The 18,521-nt window shown below is 37.4% G+C and overlaps 1 protein-coding gene and 1 long non-coding RNA gene across 2 annotated transcripts; one reads left to right on the top strand and one right to left on the bottom strand.

The window, feature by feature from the left end:
• Nucleotides 1-976: 976 nt before the first annotated feature.
• On the bottom strand, nt 977-4,389 carry LOC113349466. The gene is made up of 2 exons (XR_003360189.1): nt 3,996-4,389; nt 977-2,961 (listed from the first exon to the last, which is right to left on the bottom strand). It is a non-coding gene; the product is annotated as an uncharacterized LOC113349466 (long non-coding RNA).
• A 5,559-nt stretch (nt 4,390-9,948) lies between these two features.
• Nucleotides 9,949-10,605, top strand: LOC113352265. The gene has a single exon (XM_026596109.1). It carries the CDS (start codon nt 9,949-9,951, stop codon nt 10,603-10,605), a length of 657 nt encoding a protein of 218 aa, XP_026451894.1.
• The last annotated feature ends 7,916 nt before the right edge of the window (nt 10,606-18,521 follow it).

Raw genomic sequence — 18,521 nt, 5'->3', positions numbered from 1 at the left:
TCGTTCCGCTTATCCCAATGGAAGAAAACAATGGCTTTGGCGCTCAATGGTTAATGCCATTACTAGAAGCAAACTATTTCATTCCCTGTAGAGACCATGGGGAAGAAATGTCTAAAAGTGAATGCAAATATTTTTGCTTGGATTGTATGGGTAAATCCATTTGTTCTTACTGTCTGATTCATCATAGAGAACATCGCATTGTTCAAGTAAGTTCTCTCAGTTTATTTTCTTTTCGATTTTTTTTTTTTTTTTTGATTTTTGAAAACCCACTTCGAAGATTGAACTCTTATTAACATTTTAATTCCACCAATTGCAGATAAGGAGGTCTAACTACCACAACGTTATAAGGGTTAATGAAGTTCAGAAGCACATAGACATTTCTGGTGTTCAATATTATGTAATCAACTGTGCTGAAATCGTTTTTCTCAACGAACGCCCTCAATTAAGACCTGGTAAAGGATTTACAAATACATGTGAAATTTGTGTCAGGAGCTTGCTTGATTCATTCAGATTTTGTTCTTTGGGTTGTAAGGTAATTTTCAGTCAACTATACACAGAACCCATCACTTGAATGGCGCTATAGGTTACGCTTCAGCTCCCGTATTGAAAATATTTGAATAATTGTGTCTGCATATACAGGCGAAGAAGATGATGTATGCTATCAAAAAAGCTATGGAATTTGTGGAAAAGCTTTCCAAGTAAACATGTCAGATCCAGAACTTCAATCAGGCCACTTTGATATTTGTTCAGGTTGCAGGATAGCAATAAGGAAAACACCAAATTGGTTTGCACTAAAGAAAATCCTTTGCCAAGGAGGAAAATACAGAAAAGGAACGTCTGTACAGGAAAAGGAAAGGGAGGAAAGCGTTAACAATTCGCCAACCAGTTTTTTACCTTCTGATTCATTCTTTAACAAACACTTCTAGTACTCCATTGAAGTCTAGAGATTGTATTCATGATGATTCATTCTTTAACAAAAACTCATTTCAATAAAAACACTTCCTGCACAACTTTTTGCCGTTCAAGGAATACAAGAGATTATAGAAATGATTCATTTTCCATTGCACACGTAATTAGACCCAAGTACAAACTTATGCAATAATCATTTTAAGACTAAAGTGAAACAACAAGAATCTACTGGCATTACAAACTTACCATCCATTATCACCCACAACATTTCCTTACCACCCATTCTGCCAATTCCAAATTCTGCAACACAGTGCAACACAACTTGAAACTCCACTAGCTCAGTTTTCAATCACTACCATTCAAATAACACCAAACTCAGCAACATCATTATTAACTCCATAACCTCATTCATATCCTGTAACTTACACAACCACTACCAACAAAGTAACATTTCAGCTCAGAGTTGCTGATGGACGTCAAAGATTTGCCATTCAACACCATTAGTAAACCAGGAAACTCATTCGAGTTCGTATTCACCAATATTGTCTTAGCTAAAATTGAACAATCTAACATGAAATTCTCATTCGGGACTTTCTTCAAACAACTTGTGGGCGTAAAATTCTCATCAGTTACTGATTTCTTCTAATCCGATTTGTTCATCAACGAAAAGCAGCAACAAATTTTAATGAAGGTTATAGGCATCAGTGGCAGACCACTCCGATTTCAATGCATACTAATTTCCAATTTCGCTTCAATTTCACTTCAATTCCAATTGCACGTAACAGAGTTGCTTGTTATTAGTGGTGGTGGGTAGTGGTGGTGGTGAAGGCAAAAAGAAGAAAAGATGGATATGTCAATTTATGGCATGCAATTGAAGAAAAGCAAATAGAAGAGAAGGCTGAAATCGATGGGGAAGAAAAATCACATGGAGCGTTGAGAAGAGTAGCTGTTATGATTAGGTTAAGGAACAACATTGGGTTTGCTGTTATGATGATGGTCTTTGCTGTAATGGTGGCGATGGTGTTGCTGGTGGTGGTTTGTGTGGGAGAAGATGAAGCTGAAGGAGGTTTGTAATGGCGGTGAAGATGTTTCGGTGATAATAGTAGAGGAGGAAAAAACGATTTTATGAAGGTTAAAACCGTAAAAGTGAAACCTAGTACCTTCCCAATTAGGATACCTGCCTATTTTTTTGAAACGTCTATTTTAGAAAACCAGCATATTTTGAACGTCTATAATAACTCGATTCAATTTGGGGAATATGCTTGAAAATTGGTCATGCTTGTTAGCATTTGGAGCTTCATATTTTTTTTTGATTGTAATTATCGTGCGGCTTGATTTATGTGCCCATGCAAATTTTACGATCCTTTGGCATGAATCTTGGATTCCTCCTTCTATCTTTGCTTGGATAAACGACCATGATCCGTGCTCAAGACCTGATTGTCTATCATCTTCCTTGTTTTTCCGATCATCAGTCAATCTCGTAGTGAGAGCCCGTCTAATTTTCTCTTTCTCGTCACAAAAGGAAAGATAAATCAATAACCACAAACAGTAGAAATTTTGACCAAAACGGTTAACCTTGACTGACATTTGGTATTTATTGAGTATCCTCAAAATAGTTTGGGATAATTGGAGTTTAGTACTCAGGTTTTGACCAACACTAGGTTTTGGTCTAATATTTGTCCAACGTTAGAACTTGGTACCTGAACTGGACATTGATTTAAATCGACTTAATTAGATTTTAACTTCTGTTTATAAATTTATTAAAAATAAAATAAAATAAAATTGTTAGTAGAATTTACTATCTTACCCCTTCATTTTCCATTACCCTAGACCTAACTCTTTCTTCTTCACTCTTTTTCTCACGCCCGCCTCTCCCCAGTTAGAATTTGAGCAACAGAGTATCTATACAAATCCATCCCAATCTCCATCTCCATCATCTTCTTCTTGCATAACATGATCATATCCCCCACCACTGTCACCTTCCCATCATCATAATCCATCCATAAACTATAATCCTAGCTAGTCTCCTCCATTAACCTTTCCAAATTCCACCTGAAATTCAGAAAAGAGAAAATTGGTAATGATTCTGAAATTGCAGATGAAGAACAAGGAATGATGGGTTTTAATGCTTGTCAAGAACAATAAAACGGTGTTTTTGAAGAGAGTAGAACTAATTGAAGAAGAGGTGAAGTTGTTATCAGATTTACAGGGAAGAACATCGATTATTGCTGGTTATTTGAGGGGTTGGAGGAAATTTATGGTGATAATAAGCTTTAACATGAGAATGAAAATAGGGTTTGCATCAATTTTGGGTTCTAATCTAGTTATGAGACGATGGCGAAGTATTCAAATCGATGAAATTAGGGTTTATAGATTGAGAACCAGAAGAACATGTTAATTAGAGAAATTGAAGTTAGGGTTTTCTTTAGGAAATCGATTTAATGATGGATAAGAAGAGATTGAAGATTGGGTAAGTCCCTAACTGTTTTAATTTCAGTATTTTGAATTGATTGAACTGTTTAGTCTCTCTGCCTGTGAATATAACTGGGATTGAGATGAGTGTAGAATGTAGTTGTGGTTGTTGTGATTGTGAAGTTGGAGGTGTTAGTGGTTAGCTACAAATGGTGGTGTTACTGAGTTTACAATGAAGGGTTGAATTGGTGGGGAATTATAGAAGGTGTTAGTGGAGTTGTGATGTGCAGTGTTGCCTAAAATGAAAATTAGGTGAACAGTTTGTACAACTGAATCACGAAGAATGATGTAATTGATGAGTTTAGAGTGAATTGAAGCTGTAGGTGTATGTTAGGTTGTTGCAGATGGCATGGTGGTGTTAACTGTGAAACTACAGGTTGAACTGTAATTGATGAAGATAACAGTGGAGTTTAGAATGTATATAATGGATGTGTACTCAAGGTGAAAGGTATGGGTTGATGAATGGAACTGGCAGCATTGAATTGTTGTTGGAAGTTATTGAAAACTGGAACTGCAAGTGGAGGAGTGGTGAAACTATTGGAGTGAATGTTACAAAGAACAAGTATAGATACTTTAAGTGATTGTGGTGTATTGTGTTGAGTATTGTGGATTACCTGAAAGAAATGGTTATGACATTGCCGGTATTAGGAATTGAAGATGGATATATAAGGCGAAATGTGGTAACGCCGGTAGTTTTCTTCACCATTTGATCCGAGTAAACTGAACCATGATATGTTCAAGGGATGGATTTAATTAAAAAGAAAAAAATATAGTGGAGATTCTAAAGAATCGAGATGGCAGTAGCAGGGAGCTAGATAGAGGAGAAGAATTCCATATTTGTGAATGCCTATTGTCGGTGTCGGAGATAAGAGAGAAAAAAATGGAGACATCAGGACCGTAAGATTATTGTTTTCTTTATAACCCTTGAATACTTCAAGGGTATACTTGTAAACTTAGTATTGTAAAATATTTTTATTTCATAAATTAAATTAAAATGTGGTCATTAACAGTCAACGTGGGTCAACGTCTGGTCCAGGTACCAAGCTCTAACGTTGGACAAATATTAGACCAAAACCTAGTGTTGGTCTAAATTTGAGTACTAAACTCCAATTATTCCAAATAATTTTCTTCAAAAGAGGCATAATTTGATATAATAGGTCGCTAGCTCATTTACTTCAACCACGCTACACAACTTATACCGCTGGTGGATAGGAATGAGCCACGCGACGTAAGAAGGATGCATGTCTATTATTTTGCCCATGCGTTTGTCTAGTCAAATGATCAAAAACAATGATTTTGATGCTTGTTGTGTAGAGATAATTATTTAGTGTTGTGACTGATATTCGGTATCAATATCCAAATGGCTTAGACTCAGTTGGCGCTCGGAACTACTCAAGCGAGTAAACAAGGTTGGCTGGAAAAGATCAATAATCTATAAAATTTCAAGTAATCGATTTACAATAATGAGGTAATTAATTTGAACACCAACAAGGATGTTTGAGGGAAGAATGACTAGGTTAATATCCAAGAGATGATACTGAACTTGTCAAAGTTAATTACAGATAAAAAGAAAAAACGGAAATTTGATACATAGTTTGAATGTATTCACTCGTACCTAATCCACCATACTGAACTATTCCCTGGTTCCACTGAATTGGATTTTCGATAGCCAATATCAAACTACAAAGCCTTGAGGCAATGCTTCATCTTCATTTCATTCATGTAGAAGTTACTTATTTCCACCTTATACTAAACACCTGTGCACAAAAATAATAAGTGCCGAGGCAACAACCATCATTTCCAAAACAATTTACCAACAAAAAACAAATTAGCTACACCAATTTAGTTGTGTTTGGGTAAAGAAGGAAGAATTTGAAAGCATAACTCAATTTCCACCAGCATCTCAATTTTCGACCATAGACCAGCAGCATCTCAATGTTATACCTTTTTATATATATATATATCTATAAGACCATCACGGTTCTAAGAAAAAAAAGGAAAAAACCTAATTGGGCAGCGCGATCAACAGTGAACAATTAAATTATAGCTTCAATCAGAACACCAACATATTATGCTAGGTTATTTTCAGTGGTCACTATTTCATGAATCATAACTAATCCATTTAGTGGCGTACGATATACGTGTCCAACAAACTAAGCGCTTTGATGAATGAATCTCAAGTATGAAATGAAGTTACACCCCTCTTCATTGTTGATTTCTACTTGTTGGTGTTGGTAGAGAAGATAATGAAATTAGGCAGGAAAGGACAGAGCCGATAGAGTTATGCACATCATTGACATCAATGTTACAGTTTTCCAACATTGTTAATAGGGGTATCAAATTAAGTGGGGGTGTACCAAAAATATAATAAGACAAAACATATTTTCATATAGGACAAAACAATCTTTACCGTGGCATGGTATAACCTCACTGAACCTGGCACCCCATTAGTAGCCTTCCGGTTTTCTTTCTTAATTTACTTGATTTTGAACGGAAATGAGTTATCAACTGATGTAGAAATACCGAAAATCACACCACAATAGATAAAAACAGGGGACCCATTTAACATTCTTACCATCCCAATGCAAGAGTCATTAAATGACTGCCACACGGTCAATTCTAAGGAGAAATCTTGGTTAAAAATTCGGTGGGTCTAGCATTCTACGATTTTAAAAGGGAAAGGAAAAATAGAAAAATATCAAGTGGGAGTTTTACGGTCGAAAATGAATGGATATTTTGTTCATGGATATGATCAGCTGCTCAAACTTTGTTGGTACTTTAGACTAAAATGTGATCGATCAAATTTTGTTCTTTCAAAAGTAGAAAGATTTTGCAAATTATATTAGCAAAAGGAAGATTAGTAGCGGGTGATTAATGAAGAGTCTCCTAGAATCGGATTCTAAGCACATTATACTAAAGAACACTTGTGAGGACCATATATATAAACCACAAAATTGGTTAAAAAAATCAAAATCAACAATTACTGTGTGAAACGGACATTTAGATTTTTAATACTGTTTAAATGGACAAAAATGTAAAAATAGCAAGGATGTAAACAGTTTCATCCAACCCATTTTCAAATATTTTTTTTATTTTTAATTTACATCAGGATGCATCCAGTTTCATCCTTGCTATTTCTTTAGTTTAAGTCATACTAATTTTTACTCGTCCATTTGAACCATGTTTTAAAAATATTTGGACAAATGACCCATTTTCCGTATATAAACACTAGGACTAGATCAACAAAAGTTAAGCTCATCGTAATATTGAATTCAGCTGACCATAGCTAAAGAAAGTTCGCAGTTTCTTGTTTGGTTTATAGTATGTCTGGAAACCAGATTCATAAGTCAATTTTTGAAGCTAGAGGCAAAGAAATTGTGCTTAACGAAAACTTAGCAATTTTACTTCTAAAAATCATTTTGTAATGGTGTTGCTAAACAAACTTTTCACTTTTTAGAACACATTAATGTTCCCATCAAAAATTATTAGGGAAAACTTACTACCAAATTTTGCAAATCTAAATCACAACCGAATTTGCAGGATTTTGGTTTTGCAGTGTGCTGCAAAAGTTCGCATCACACCAAGCAAGGCCTTAATGTCTTGCGCAATCTGTGAAGTCCACCTCCGACACTTAATGAAGACAAAGGCTGAAATGAGGCATCTGAGTAAGACCAAGTCGATTGTCTAGCTGTTTGATGCACCCGTCTCTGAGCCTAGTACTACTTCCGCAACTATTCACATCACGTTCAAACGTAACATTATAGACAAAGTGGATTGCTGAACCGGTATCTTTTTCACTAATAAGTCGAGCTCAAATGAGCTGTGCAAATTCAGTAATTACAATCATACATATCAGAGTCTTATCAGATGGACTACTCTTGAATGATTGAAAAGATAAGAATATATAAGATATTGACGATGTTGATGACTAGCTGATTGCAAGTTGAGCACATTAGTGTGGTAATTCTCTTTACTTGATTTTGAAAGGGAAATGGGAAAATAAAAAATATCAAGGGAGTTTTTCTGCCAGATGCTACATCGCCCCTTGTTACTAATGAATATTTCAATGATTCCCCCAGCTCGTAGAATCCAACAGTGAAGATGACTGAGAAAGGGGTCATTGTAGCCCAAGATTGCACAATTTGACAACGAAAGATTATAATCTCAAATATACCTGAATTGGGATTAGTGAACGGAAATCCGAATGGCCTAGGCTCAGTAACTCAGTTGGTGACTCGAAACAAAACCATTAAGAGGAAGTGAACAAGGTTGCTTGATGGAGGATAAATAAATAGTCCCACTAATCTAAAAAGAATTAATAATTTAGTAGAATTGCAGTATGATGTAATTCGAGCTCCAACAACAGTCTTTAGTGGAAAAATGGTTAGACGATCCTTATCTTTTCTCAAAATTTATAGGATTCACATGCTAAAATCACTTGAGCATATATAAGCTCCGAATGAGGCTGAATGTTGACCGGAATTTGTACCCAAAAGTTTAATTGAGAAACAAATAAGAAGTTTAATATTGAAAAATCTGGCGTTCTTTGCATTATGATGGATGAGTAGATTTCTTTATACACTACGATCCGAAAGTATTAAGAATAACTCAATTTCCACTAACATCTCGATTTTTCCACATAAACCAACATTGCCATTCCTAATCCTTTTTCTTATCAACAAGACTATTATTGATACAAATTGGAAAATAAGAAAAAAAAGAATAGTCGAGCAAAGTAATGAACTGTGAAATTTTTTATAGCTTCTATTAAAACACCTAATTTCAATTTTCACTAAACATTTTGGCGGATGAATCACCAGAAGTAGGAAATGAAGTGTGACAAGTATCATGTTTTATTGTTGTAAGTATTTTCTAGTACTCGTTGCTGTTAAGAACAACAAGCCTGTTTTATCAGAATCACGGTGGTACTCGTAAACATCGAACCTAGATCTAATGTAACTAAGATCAATCTAAAATTTTCATTAACTTCAATTTATTACTTTCAATATTATTTGTGATTGGATCGATTAAAACATCACACCAGTTGCCTCACTGTAGATACACGAAATAGGATCGCCACGTGTCACACCAAGAAGAGTTAGGGAATCTTAGTCAAAGATCCTCGTCAGTGACATGTCAAATCAGTCAGTATCAGAAGTCGAAGTACAATTCGAAGCGCGAGAAAGCTCCCCGCCCCGAACTAAAGAAGGAGGACCATTAGGGTATTAAGGCAGAGCCACGAAGAGTTTACTTGGCGAAGAAGGAAAGACGCGAAGTAGATAAATTATCAAGCAAGAAATAGAACAGGTATCCCGACAAGACCACGTGAAGTCAGCGAAAGGTGGGGGAAAACTTTATGGAATATGGTCCAGGCGAAGTATAAAGTAACCTCGGCGAGATAATGTGGGTTGTATACCATTAGGGTTGTTGGAGGCTATAAATAGAGACCTTTGGGCAATGTAAAGGGAGAGATCTGGTGGAGAGGGAAAGGTCTAGAATAGGATAGAGATAATTAGGGTTTCCTTGTAATTCATAGGCTTGGAGAAGGTATTAGGGTTTCCTAGTAACTCACGAGTGTAACTTGTATTTCGCTTGAGATTAATAAATAAACTTAAGTTCTTGTGTTTATCATGTCTTAGATCTTACTTACTTTCAATTTGGGTGTGTTTCTGGATTTCCAGTAATCACATTTTGGCGTCCAGAAACAGGTATCTTAGATTGGGGGTCAATCCTCATCTAAGAGTTAGAATAAAGTCTAGGTTGTGAAAATAGGAGATCTAGATAATTAGGGTTGGAAAAAGTTCAGTTGATATTGAAATAAGGATAGGTTGATGGCTAGAACATCAAATCAAGCAGTGCATGTGATAGCAATAAGGAAAAGCAAACGATTGGCAGATAAGAGGGGAGGGATGAAACGGGCCGGAACATCAGCTGTGGGAGACATAGGAGAAGAGAACCAGCGACAGACGGAAGAAGATGGCCTCAGGGAAGGTTCAGTACACACATCCGATACAGACACCGTTGTCGAGGAGGAGATGACTCGCGAGGATATGGAAGAGAGTATCGGAGAAGAAAACATGACGTTGGACCAGTTAAGGGAGACGCTTCACCGTGAACGAGAACGGGACCGGGACTTGGCGGAACAGCAGGTGCAGTTGGTAAGGCATAATGCTAGGTTGAGGCAACAAAACCGGCAACTTAACGAAAACGTGGAGATGAATGCCATAGATTCGGAAGGAAACACTGTATCTTCGGAGGAAGATGAACTACGGCGAAGGAGATATGACTACGAGGAAGATGAAGGAGGATGAAGAAGAAGACGACAAATGGATGTCGACGAAGAAAGATACTTGAGAAGAGCACTGGAGATCTCACAATGGGAAGATCAGAGGAGGATACATGAGGAACAGAGGCAGGAGGACGAACTGCAACGTCAGGCGAATCTTATCCGAGATGAGGAGCAAAGACGACGACCAGGCGAAGCGAGGCTTAGCGTGATGAGAGGCCGTCACCATGAGGAGGATGGAGGAAACTTGAACCAGTAATGTTCTAAACGAGCTGAGAGGCATGAGGGCTTTAATAAATAACTCACGAAGAGGTGGAAGAGTGCAGTTAGCAGAAGTAATAGAGGAAGCAGATAAGTCTCCATTCACCTATGAGATCATGCATGCGGACATCCCGGAGAAATGCGTGTTACCAACACTTACAAGCATATTCAATGGATCAGAAAGTGCAGTGCAACACTTGAAGCAATATACCCTTTCGCTGATGCAATGGGGACGAAATGACGCAGTACTTTGTCGATATTTCCCTGCGAGCTTAGCAGGGGAGGCATTAGCCTGGTTTGATGGATTCTCGGAAAAGTCAGTATCATCATTCAAAGATTTGCAGAAGATATTCTTGGCGACGTATATAAGCAACAACTTGTTGAGGCCAGGGATAGAGACTCTGTTCAACCTGAGGAGAAGGCCAACGGAAAGCTTGCGAGGGTTGGTCACGAGATGGAGAACAGTGTGTAGCGAGTTAGCAGAGAGAGTTGATGAACGAAACTTCATCTTATCCTTCGTGAATTCTTTGATCCCAACAGACCTGCTGTACACACAAATATTCATTATTCGGAACTCGATAACGATGAATGAGCTGAGGGAGTACCAGGAGGAATACATAGCGTTGGAGGAAAAGCAGAAGCAGGTCATTGAAATGACATTGGCCCCAGCGAAATAAGGGAATTCTAGTCTATTACCAAGGACGGTGAACGCAGTAGAGGATGAACCCAGACGAGGAAAGGGAGAGCCAACAGTTCCAATCCCAGCAAATCTTGTGGCCGTCTCGAGTGGAGATCATGAGTGGATTGATCAACAAAGGTATGAGGAGTCAAAAAAAATAAATCATGAGCCACGAAGCTACAATACGGGATACCAACCTAGGTATAATCAAGGACCCAAATACGGGGAAAGGAGACCCAATGGACCAATCTTCGTAGATGTGAAACTCCCACGACTTAACACAACCGTGGAAAAAGTGCGGGAGGCAATGGTGATGACGGAGGAAATCCCGCCCCCACCAAATTTCGGAAGAGAGCCTCCACCAGGATTTCGAAGTCATGAATTCTGTAAGTATCATCGCTTCCATGGGCACCAAACAAGTGATTGCAGGAACGTTCGGAGAATTATACTTCGCTTGATAGACCAAGGGAAACTCACACATTTCCTAGAGAGCTATGTGCCATCACCGCCACCTCATGAGAATCAACCAATATACCGTATCGAGATAGACCGAGGAAAACATCAATTAAAGTGTAATTCGATAATTCATGCGGCAAAAAGTCTCCAAGACTTTCATGACAATGTGCTTAAAAGAATTCACAAAATGGATTTCGAGGGAAATGAAATATTCAGCGTCATGATGAAAGAGACATTAGAGGAATGGCATAAGAGGGAGATAAGCTTCTCGGAGAAGGATGCACCTGATGGGGAAATTTCGCACACAAATCCTTTGGTCGTGACCTTGGGATTCGGAAAATATTCCAGATGGGAGGAAGATCAAGCTGAGGAAAGAAGAATTTGGGCAATAGACAGAATCTTAGTTGATACTGGGAGTTCAGTCGATATCCTCTTTTTCCATACCTTCAGGACCATGGGATACTAGGACTCGGATCTTGTACCTTCTACATATAACATATATGGGTTCAATGGGGTAGCGTCCAAGCCGAAAGGGGAACTGACCGTGAATATTTTCGCTGGAGAGCTAGAGACGAAGGTCACAATCTGTGTCGTAGATGTCGATTTTCCCTACAATGCTCTCATAGGGCGGCCTTGGATACATGGAATAAAAGGAGTCGCCTCAACATATCACCAGGCGATACGGTTCCCAATGCCAAGTGAAATCGGCGAGATAAGAGGATATCTGAGAGATGCAAAAGACTGTATAACAAAAGACATGCATAACTACGAGGATAAGTTAAGAAAGAAGATGGAACAAAGGAAGAAAGCCAGCGAAGAAAGAAGGTCCGAACAGCTGATGGTATTTACGATAGAATCTAGCAAAGAACTGAGTGGAACGCATGAGGATGAGGAGGAAACTAATGAAGCAAAAACTCATATCGAGGAAGATAATAACGCAACTCCAGAGGAAGGAGGCCATGTGATGTAATTTTTTAAGTGGTAAATGATGTTCGTTCTGTAGAGACTCTATTCTAGACTTAATAAAAGAAAATACTAAAATAAAGAAAATATATTCACAAGATTGTCACGATAACGAGAGATACTAGGATTTCGGATTCCACCAATTCTCATGTTCATGTGGTTCAACTAATTATTCTAGACATTTATAGCTCCAAAGTTAACTTTTTATAGACTCTTCTTCTTTTGCCAAGGTGGATTTTTAAAAGATTAATTGTAAATCACAATCATAACGCATCAAAAGTATTAAGACTAAGCATACGTTATCAAACGAAATCACAACTAATTAGTGAAAATCATAAAACAATTAAATCAAGTGCAAAAAGTCATACAAGAAATAAGTAGAATTACCACATGCATGAAAAATAGCTTCCTCCTTTGTCCCAGTATTGGGGTTTAGCTCCTCATATTATTCACGTTCTCAAAATAGGTGTTCATAGCTCAAATAGGTGAAAAACAAGAGAAAACTTATAAAGCAGACAGTTTGCAATGCTGTACTGGCGTTACAAACAGCTATTACAACGGGTGTTGAACTATTACAGAGAAAAGATGACATCTTATGATATATGTGATCTATTGAACATCGATACTTCTGATGTGCTGTTTGAATACGACAACCTTTGCGACTGTTCTCGTCTGTCCAATGTTCTTCAGCTTCTCTTGTTCACCAGCAACAGGTGAATATTCCTGCAACTTCACCTGCGCTTCTCTGCTCCGATTCTATCTACCCCCAAACTCTCGACCTCCTCCCTTGAACTCCCAGCAACTTATATATAGCCAACAGAGCGATTTAATCTCCCCAAAACTCCTCGAGATCTCTTCTTTCCTTCCTTGGCAGTTACGGATATAATCTCTTCTCTAAATCGTTCCACGCGTTTCTGTGCTTTCCCGATTGTCTCAAACTCTTCCATACATATATATGTATCTTTGAAAAGAGTTTTAGGTCTTTAGTCTCTCTAGAACTTCTAAAAATAAGCTCAATAAGGTCCGTGTAAAAATAGTTTCCCTGTTTATCTCCAACTCGGTTTCTAGCCAATTTGGGTGCAATTCAAAGACTTCACTAGGCCTGTTTAGGCCTAGGGAGTAAACCCAATCAATTTCAGCCATTGAATCGCTCTGGAACTCGATCGAATCATCACCCAAAAATCATGTAGACGGGATGAACATTTTCCCGCCAATTTTTTTATTTGAATTTGGGAAGAAAGTGACCTCCCCCTTATCTATGGCTAGTCTCTCTTTAGCAGATGCCTGGAAATGGGTCACCCTTTAGTAATTAGGTTACCCCTTATCCAAAGTGAGAGTCTGTATAGTAATTTTCGTCCACGAGCGCAAAAACCCCTTTTTTAGCCAATTTCGCCTCAAAAGCTTATTTCTCCAAAAATACCTACAGGGACATAAAAAGCCATAATAAATATAAAATCGAGCACTAATAATATACAATTGAGATTATATAAGACACAAAAATGTGCATATCAAATACCCCCAAACTTATTATTTGCTAGTCCTCGAGAAAAAAAAATAGAAAATAAAATCCTAACTCACTATCGCAGGCATTGTCGATTGCATTTAGCGTATGCAATAATCCTTTAAACCCCTAGGTGGCCCTAGTGGCCGAGTTATAGTCTCGGGAGGGCTTACAAGATATATACCCACAAAACCTTTACTCCAGACCCTAACTATCTACGCAGAACCTTGGAAGGCACTAAAAAATCTCCTTGGTTGGCATACTTATTGACTATAAGAGGAAGTACCCTGATGCGAAATTCCAATTGATGTACACGAGTTTGCACTCAAGCATACTAAAATTCATATAAAGTGACAGAGCTCTACTCAGATAGTCGCACTATGGACATCAATATCCGGAGTCAAAACTAATCACATGGATAGATCAAGAAGATGGATATAGAGAAAAACATAGATGGTTTTGATGTTTACTAAGTGAACGGCGTTTCCCATATCTGTCTGAAGGCCTCCGCCAAAATGAACCTATCCTAATGGATTGAGGTACTAGTCTGACTAATATCAACACACTGGCATATACAAGGGAACCAGTGGTCGATAACCTAACTCTAGGTCAATACAACTGGCATATACAAGGGTACCAGTGGTCGACTTTATTAAATTTATTCCTTTTGGTCAAATGGTTTTGTCTCAATTTCTTTTTTTTTTCTTTTTCAACTTTTTTTTTTTCAATTTTTTTTTTTCAATTTTTTTTTAATAGTATCTCAATCACTCTAATTCACACTAGCATTGGTAACAACTTGAATCGTGAGCCCCACCAAATCACTTACAAACATATTTAAAAAGAAAAATAAAAACAGAAGTGAAAAGGACTCAACGAGATATGGCGAAACTACCATGTTATTTCTAACACCTGCGCTCTGTGCTCTTATGAATAGACTCTTTAGATGTTTCCTTCTAATCAGATTGGTTCCTCAACTCCTATAACCAAAATGCTTCCATCCACTTAGATTGGTTAGTGCAATCCTTAATAGGCATAAATTTCTAGGCTCTGGAGTTTATTTATTGCAACTAAAAAGTTTCCCCCATACCCCCAAACTTAAATCTAACATTGTCCTCAATGTTCTAAAGATAAAATTAAAAGCATGAACAAGGAGAAACTGTTACCATTTGAAGCAAAAGAGATAAGGAAAGATATTACCGTGTTGCATGAGATTGGGTTACCTCCCAAGAAGTGCTAAGTTTAACGTCTTCAGCCAGACATAAGAAAGGATTAATCACCTCGTATCATAAAGTAATAGCCGAAATATCTGTGGGTCATCAAAACCAAATAGAGCTATCACAAGTAAAAGGAATCTGCAACATGCCAAGAAAATTAACAAATAAAGTGCACCCTTGTCTAGTTTCCTGTTTAAGACAACTACATCTAGCTGTGGTTCAGGTTCAGGCTCTATGAAAGGGTCTAGATAAAATATTTTCATGCGCTGGAATTCCTCAAAGCTAAGGTCCGGTTCAGGTATTAGAGTCTGGAAAAACTCAAGTAAAAACTTAGAAGCACATAATAATAACCTGAATAATTGTGGATCCTTAAAGTCAATCAGTTTTGACTCACATAGCTGAACACAATGAGAGTGGTGGTCTTCCTTAAACAAATGTGTCGACTCTAATCTCCTAAAGTAATTAGGTTTAGTCTCAAAACTTAATAATTGACACATATGAAACTTATACGTTCCCACAATTGGTCGAAAAATATTTGGTGGGAAAACAAAGTCAATCTGGATATCATATCCTGGGTAAACCACATCAACCAGAGGATGGGTTTCTAACAGCTGAACTTCCTTATGGACATCACTAGGTTCAGGAAAACGTGTATGAAGATAATCTTGTAAAATGGTTGGGGCACATATGTCAAGTCCTAAGTGAGGGACATTTCTAAGAGTTGAAGCACATGGAGGATGATAATCACCCCCAAACTTAGAGTTTTCAGTGTCTCTAGGAAGACTAGTCACAACTTTCCTACTTCAAGGTCATTATATTCCTGAAAATGGTCAATTGATTCTTCTAAGTATGGTTCATCCTCATTCATCTCTACGAGTTCATTTTCTTTGTCTAAGACTAATGTTTCTAAATCGCTAGACTCTAAAACAGTATTCTCAGGATAAACTCGTTCCTCTAAACCATTATTAGCTTCGTAATCAAAAGGAAATACTACATCGTCTAAAATGGGAGTATCTCTAGTCAAATCCTCGTCCTTTTGAATGGGTGAATAATTATTAAAATTATTTGGATTTGAACTAGAAACATTATCATTATTAAGCTCAATTGGAGTAACAAATTCCTGATCACTATGCCTATTTATTTCAAATTCTTCATCAACACTATCCTCATCATAATCATCATTATAATAGCATGAAAATGGTTGAACCTCATCTAAAAAAGTAGTGTTACCAATTTTATCCTCGTCATCTTGATTATGTAAATAACTATCTTCATTTTCAAAGGTACTATTGGAAACACTATATTGGAAATTAAGAGCAGTTATGTTCTGGGCCTCTAACAAAATATTTTGAGTCGACTCACATGACTTCCTGATTGAATATAGGAAAGAAAGTTCACTCGTTGCATTGCTTTCGTCCATAACTAAGTTATTCATTTTTGCTAACTTACGTGTCGACTCAGCTAACTTACATGTTGACTCTAGTAGAGAGGAATTTTGCTCGTATGACCGGTTGGCGTGTGGATAGTAATTGGGCTCACCATGGTATGGACCATAACCTTCAAAAGACTGATGTTCCCAACCATTATTCACACTATGGTCAAAGTAGTAACGTCCATTTTGAAACTCAGTCTGATATTCGTTGTATTGGCTATTGTAATACCAGTTCGACATTCTATTGCAGGGGTGTGAGTTGTCACACAAAATAAAACCAACTGACAGGGGATTCGTGGGTGGATAGAGTCTTACCTCCCGTACCAGACTCCGATGTCAGTGTACGAATCCGAGGGGCCGAGACAGTATCGTAACTGTCGTCCTTCCCTGCAAACAGTTGATATTTAATTTTGACCCTTCCTTAGGGTTTAAAACTAATGTCCAATAATGTCCAAAAAGTCCAAAAATAAAAATTTCCAAAAAGGAAAAGAAAAATTACAAAAATAACACCCTATTTACAGTTTCTAAAAATAAAACAAAATAACTATATACAAAATCTTCTTCTTCACTCCTTTCAGATTCCTCTTTTCTTTCCTTCTTTGGCGATGCTTTCCTTTTATAACACTTTTTCTTACCTTGTAGCTTCGCTCCAAATCTGAAAAGAATCAAAAAATACCACAACGCGTAAAAAATAACAAAAATAATAAAAATAAAAAAAAACCTAAAACAAATCTAAATACAAGTCCGCGTCGGCGGCGCCAAAAATTGGTGTAATTTTTTAAGTGGTAAATAAAGTTCGTTCAAAGACTTGTAGAGACTCGATTCTAGACTTAATAAAAGAAAATACTAAAATAAAGAAAATATATTCACAAGATTGTCACGATAACGAGAGATACTAGTACTTCGGATTCCACCAATTCTCATGTTCATGTGGTTCAACTAATTATTCTAGACATTTATAGCTCCAAAGTTAACTTTTTATAGACTCTTCTTCTTTTGCCAAGGTGGATTTTTAAAAGATTAATTGTAAATCACAAGCATAATGCATCAAAAGTATTAAGACTAAGCATACATTATCAAACGAAATCACAACTAATTAGTGAAAATCATAAAACAATTAAATCAAGTGCAAAAAGTCATACAAGAAATAAGTAGAATTACCACATGCATGAAAAATAGCTTCCTCCTTTGTCCCAGTATTGGGGTTTAGCTCCTCATATTATTCACGTTCTCAAAATAGGTGTTCATAGCTCAAATAGGTGAAAAACAAGAGAAAACTTATAAAGCAGACAGTTTGCAACGCTGTACTGGCGTTACAAACAGCTGTTACAACGGGTGTTGAACTATTACAGAGAAAAGATGACAGCTTATGATATATGTGATCTATTGAACAACGATATTTCTGATGTGTTGTTTGAATACGACAGCCTTTGCGACTGTTCTCGTCTGTCCAATGTTCTTCAGCTTCTCTTGTTCACCAGCAGCAGGTGAATATTCCTGCAACTTCACCTGCGTTTCTCTGCTCCGATTCTATCGACCCCCAAACTCTCGACCTCCTCCCTTGAACTCCCAGCAACTTATATATAGCCAACAGTGCGATTTAATCTCCCCAAAACTCCTCGAGATCTCTTCTTTCCTTCCTTGGCAGTTACGACAATAATCTCTTCTCTAAATCGTTCCACGCGTTTCCGAGCTTTTCCAATCGTCTCAAACTCTTCCTTACATAGATATGTATCTTTGGAAAGAGTTTTGAGTCTTTAGTCTCTCTAGAACTTCTAAAAATAAGCTCAGTAAGGTCCGTGTAAAAATACTTTCCCTGTTTAGCTCCAACTCGGTTTCTAGCCAATTTGGGTGCAATTAAAAGACTTCACCAGGCCTGTTTAGGCCTAGGGAGTAAACCCAATCAATTTCAGCCATTGAATCGCTCTGGAACTCGATCGAATCATCACCCAAAAATCATGCAGACGTGATGAACATTTTCCCGCCAATTTTTTTATTTGAATTTGGGAAGAAAGTGACCTCCCCCTTATATGTGGCTGGTCTCCCTTTAGCAGATGCCTGAAAATGGGTCACCCCTTAGTAATTAGGTTACCCCTTATCCAAAGTGAGAGTCCGTATAGTAATTTTCTCCCATGAGCGCAAAAACCACTTTTTTAGCCAATTTCGCCGCAAAAGCTTATTTCTCCAAAAATACCTACAGGGACATAAAAAGCCATAATAAATATAAAATCGAGCACTAATAATATATACAATTGAGATTGTATAAGACATAAAAATGTGCCTATCACCATGTCAATCTAAAACAAGGTGGAAAGGACAAGAAGGGGAAGGTGTCCGAAAGAAACGAG

The sequence above is a fragment of the Papaver somniferum genome, chromosome 2 (assembly GCF_003573695.1).
Source record: "Papaver somniferum cultivar HN1 chromosome 2, ASM357369v1, whole genome shotgun sequence".
In the NCBI taxonomy this organism is placed as follows: domain Eukaryota; kingdom Viridiplantae; phylum Streptophyta; class Magnoliopsida; order Ranunculales; family Papaveraceae; genus Papaver; species Papaver somniferum.
This window is presented reverse-complemented; position numbering and strand designations above follow the sequence as displayed.

Excerpts from the sequence above, each read along its gene's own strand:
- LOC113352265 (XM_026596109.1), top strand. The coding sequence starts at position 9,949 with ATGAGGGCTTTAATAAATAACTCACGAAGAGGTGGAAGAGTGCAGTTA.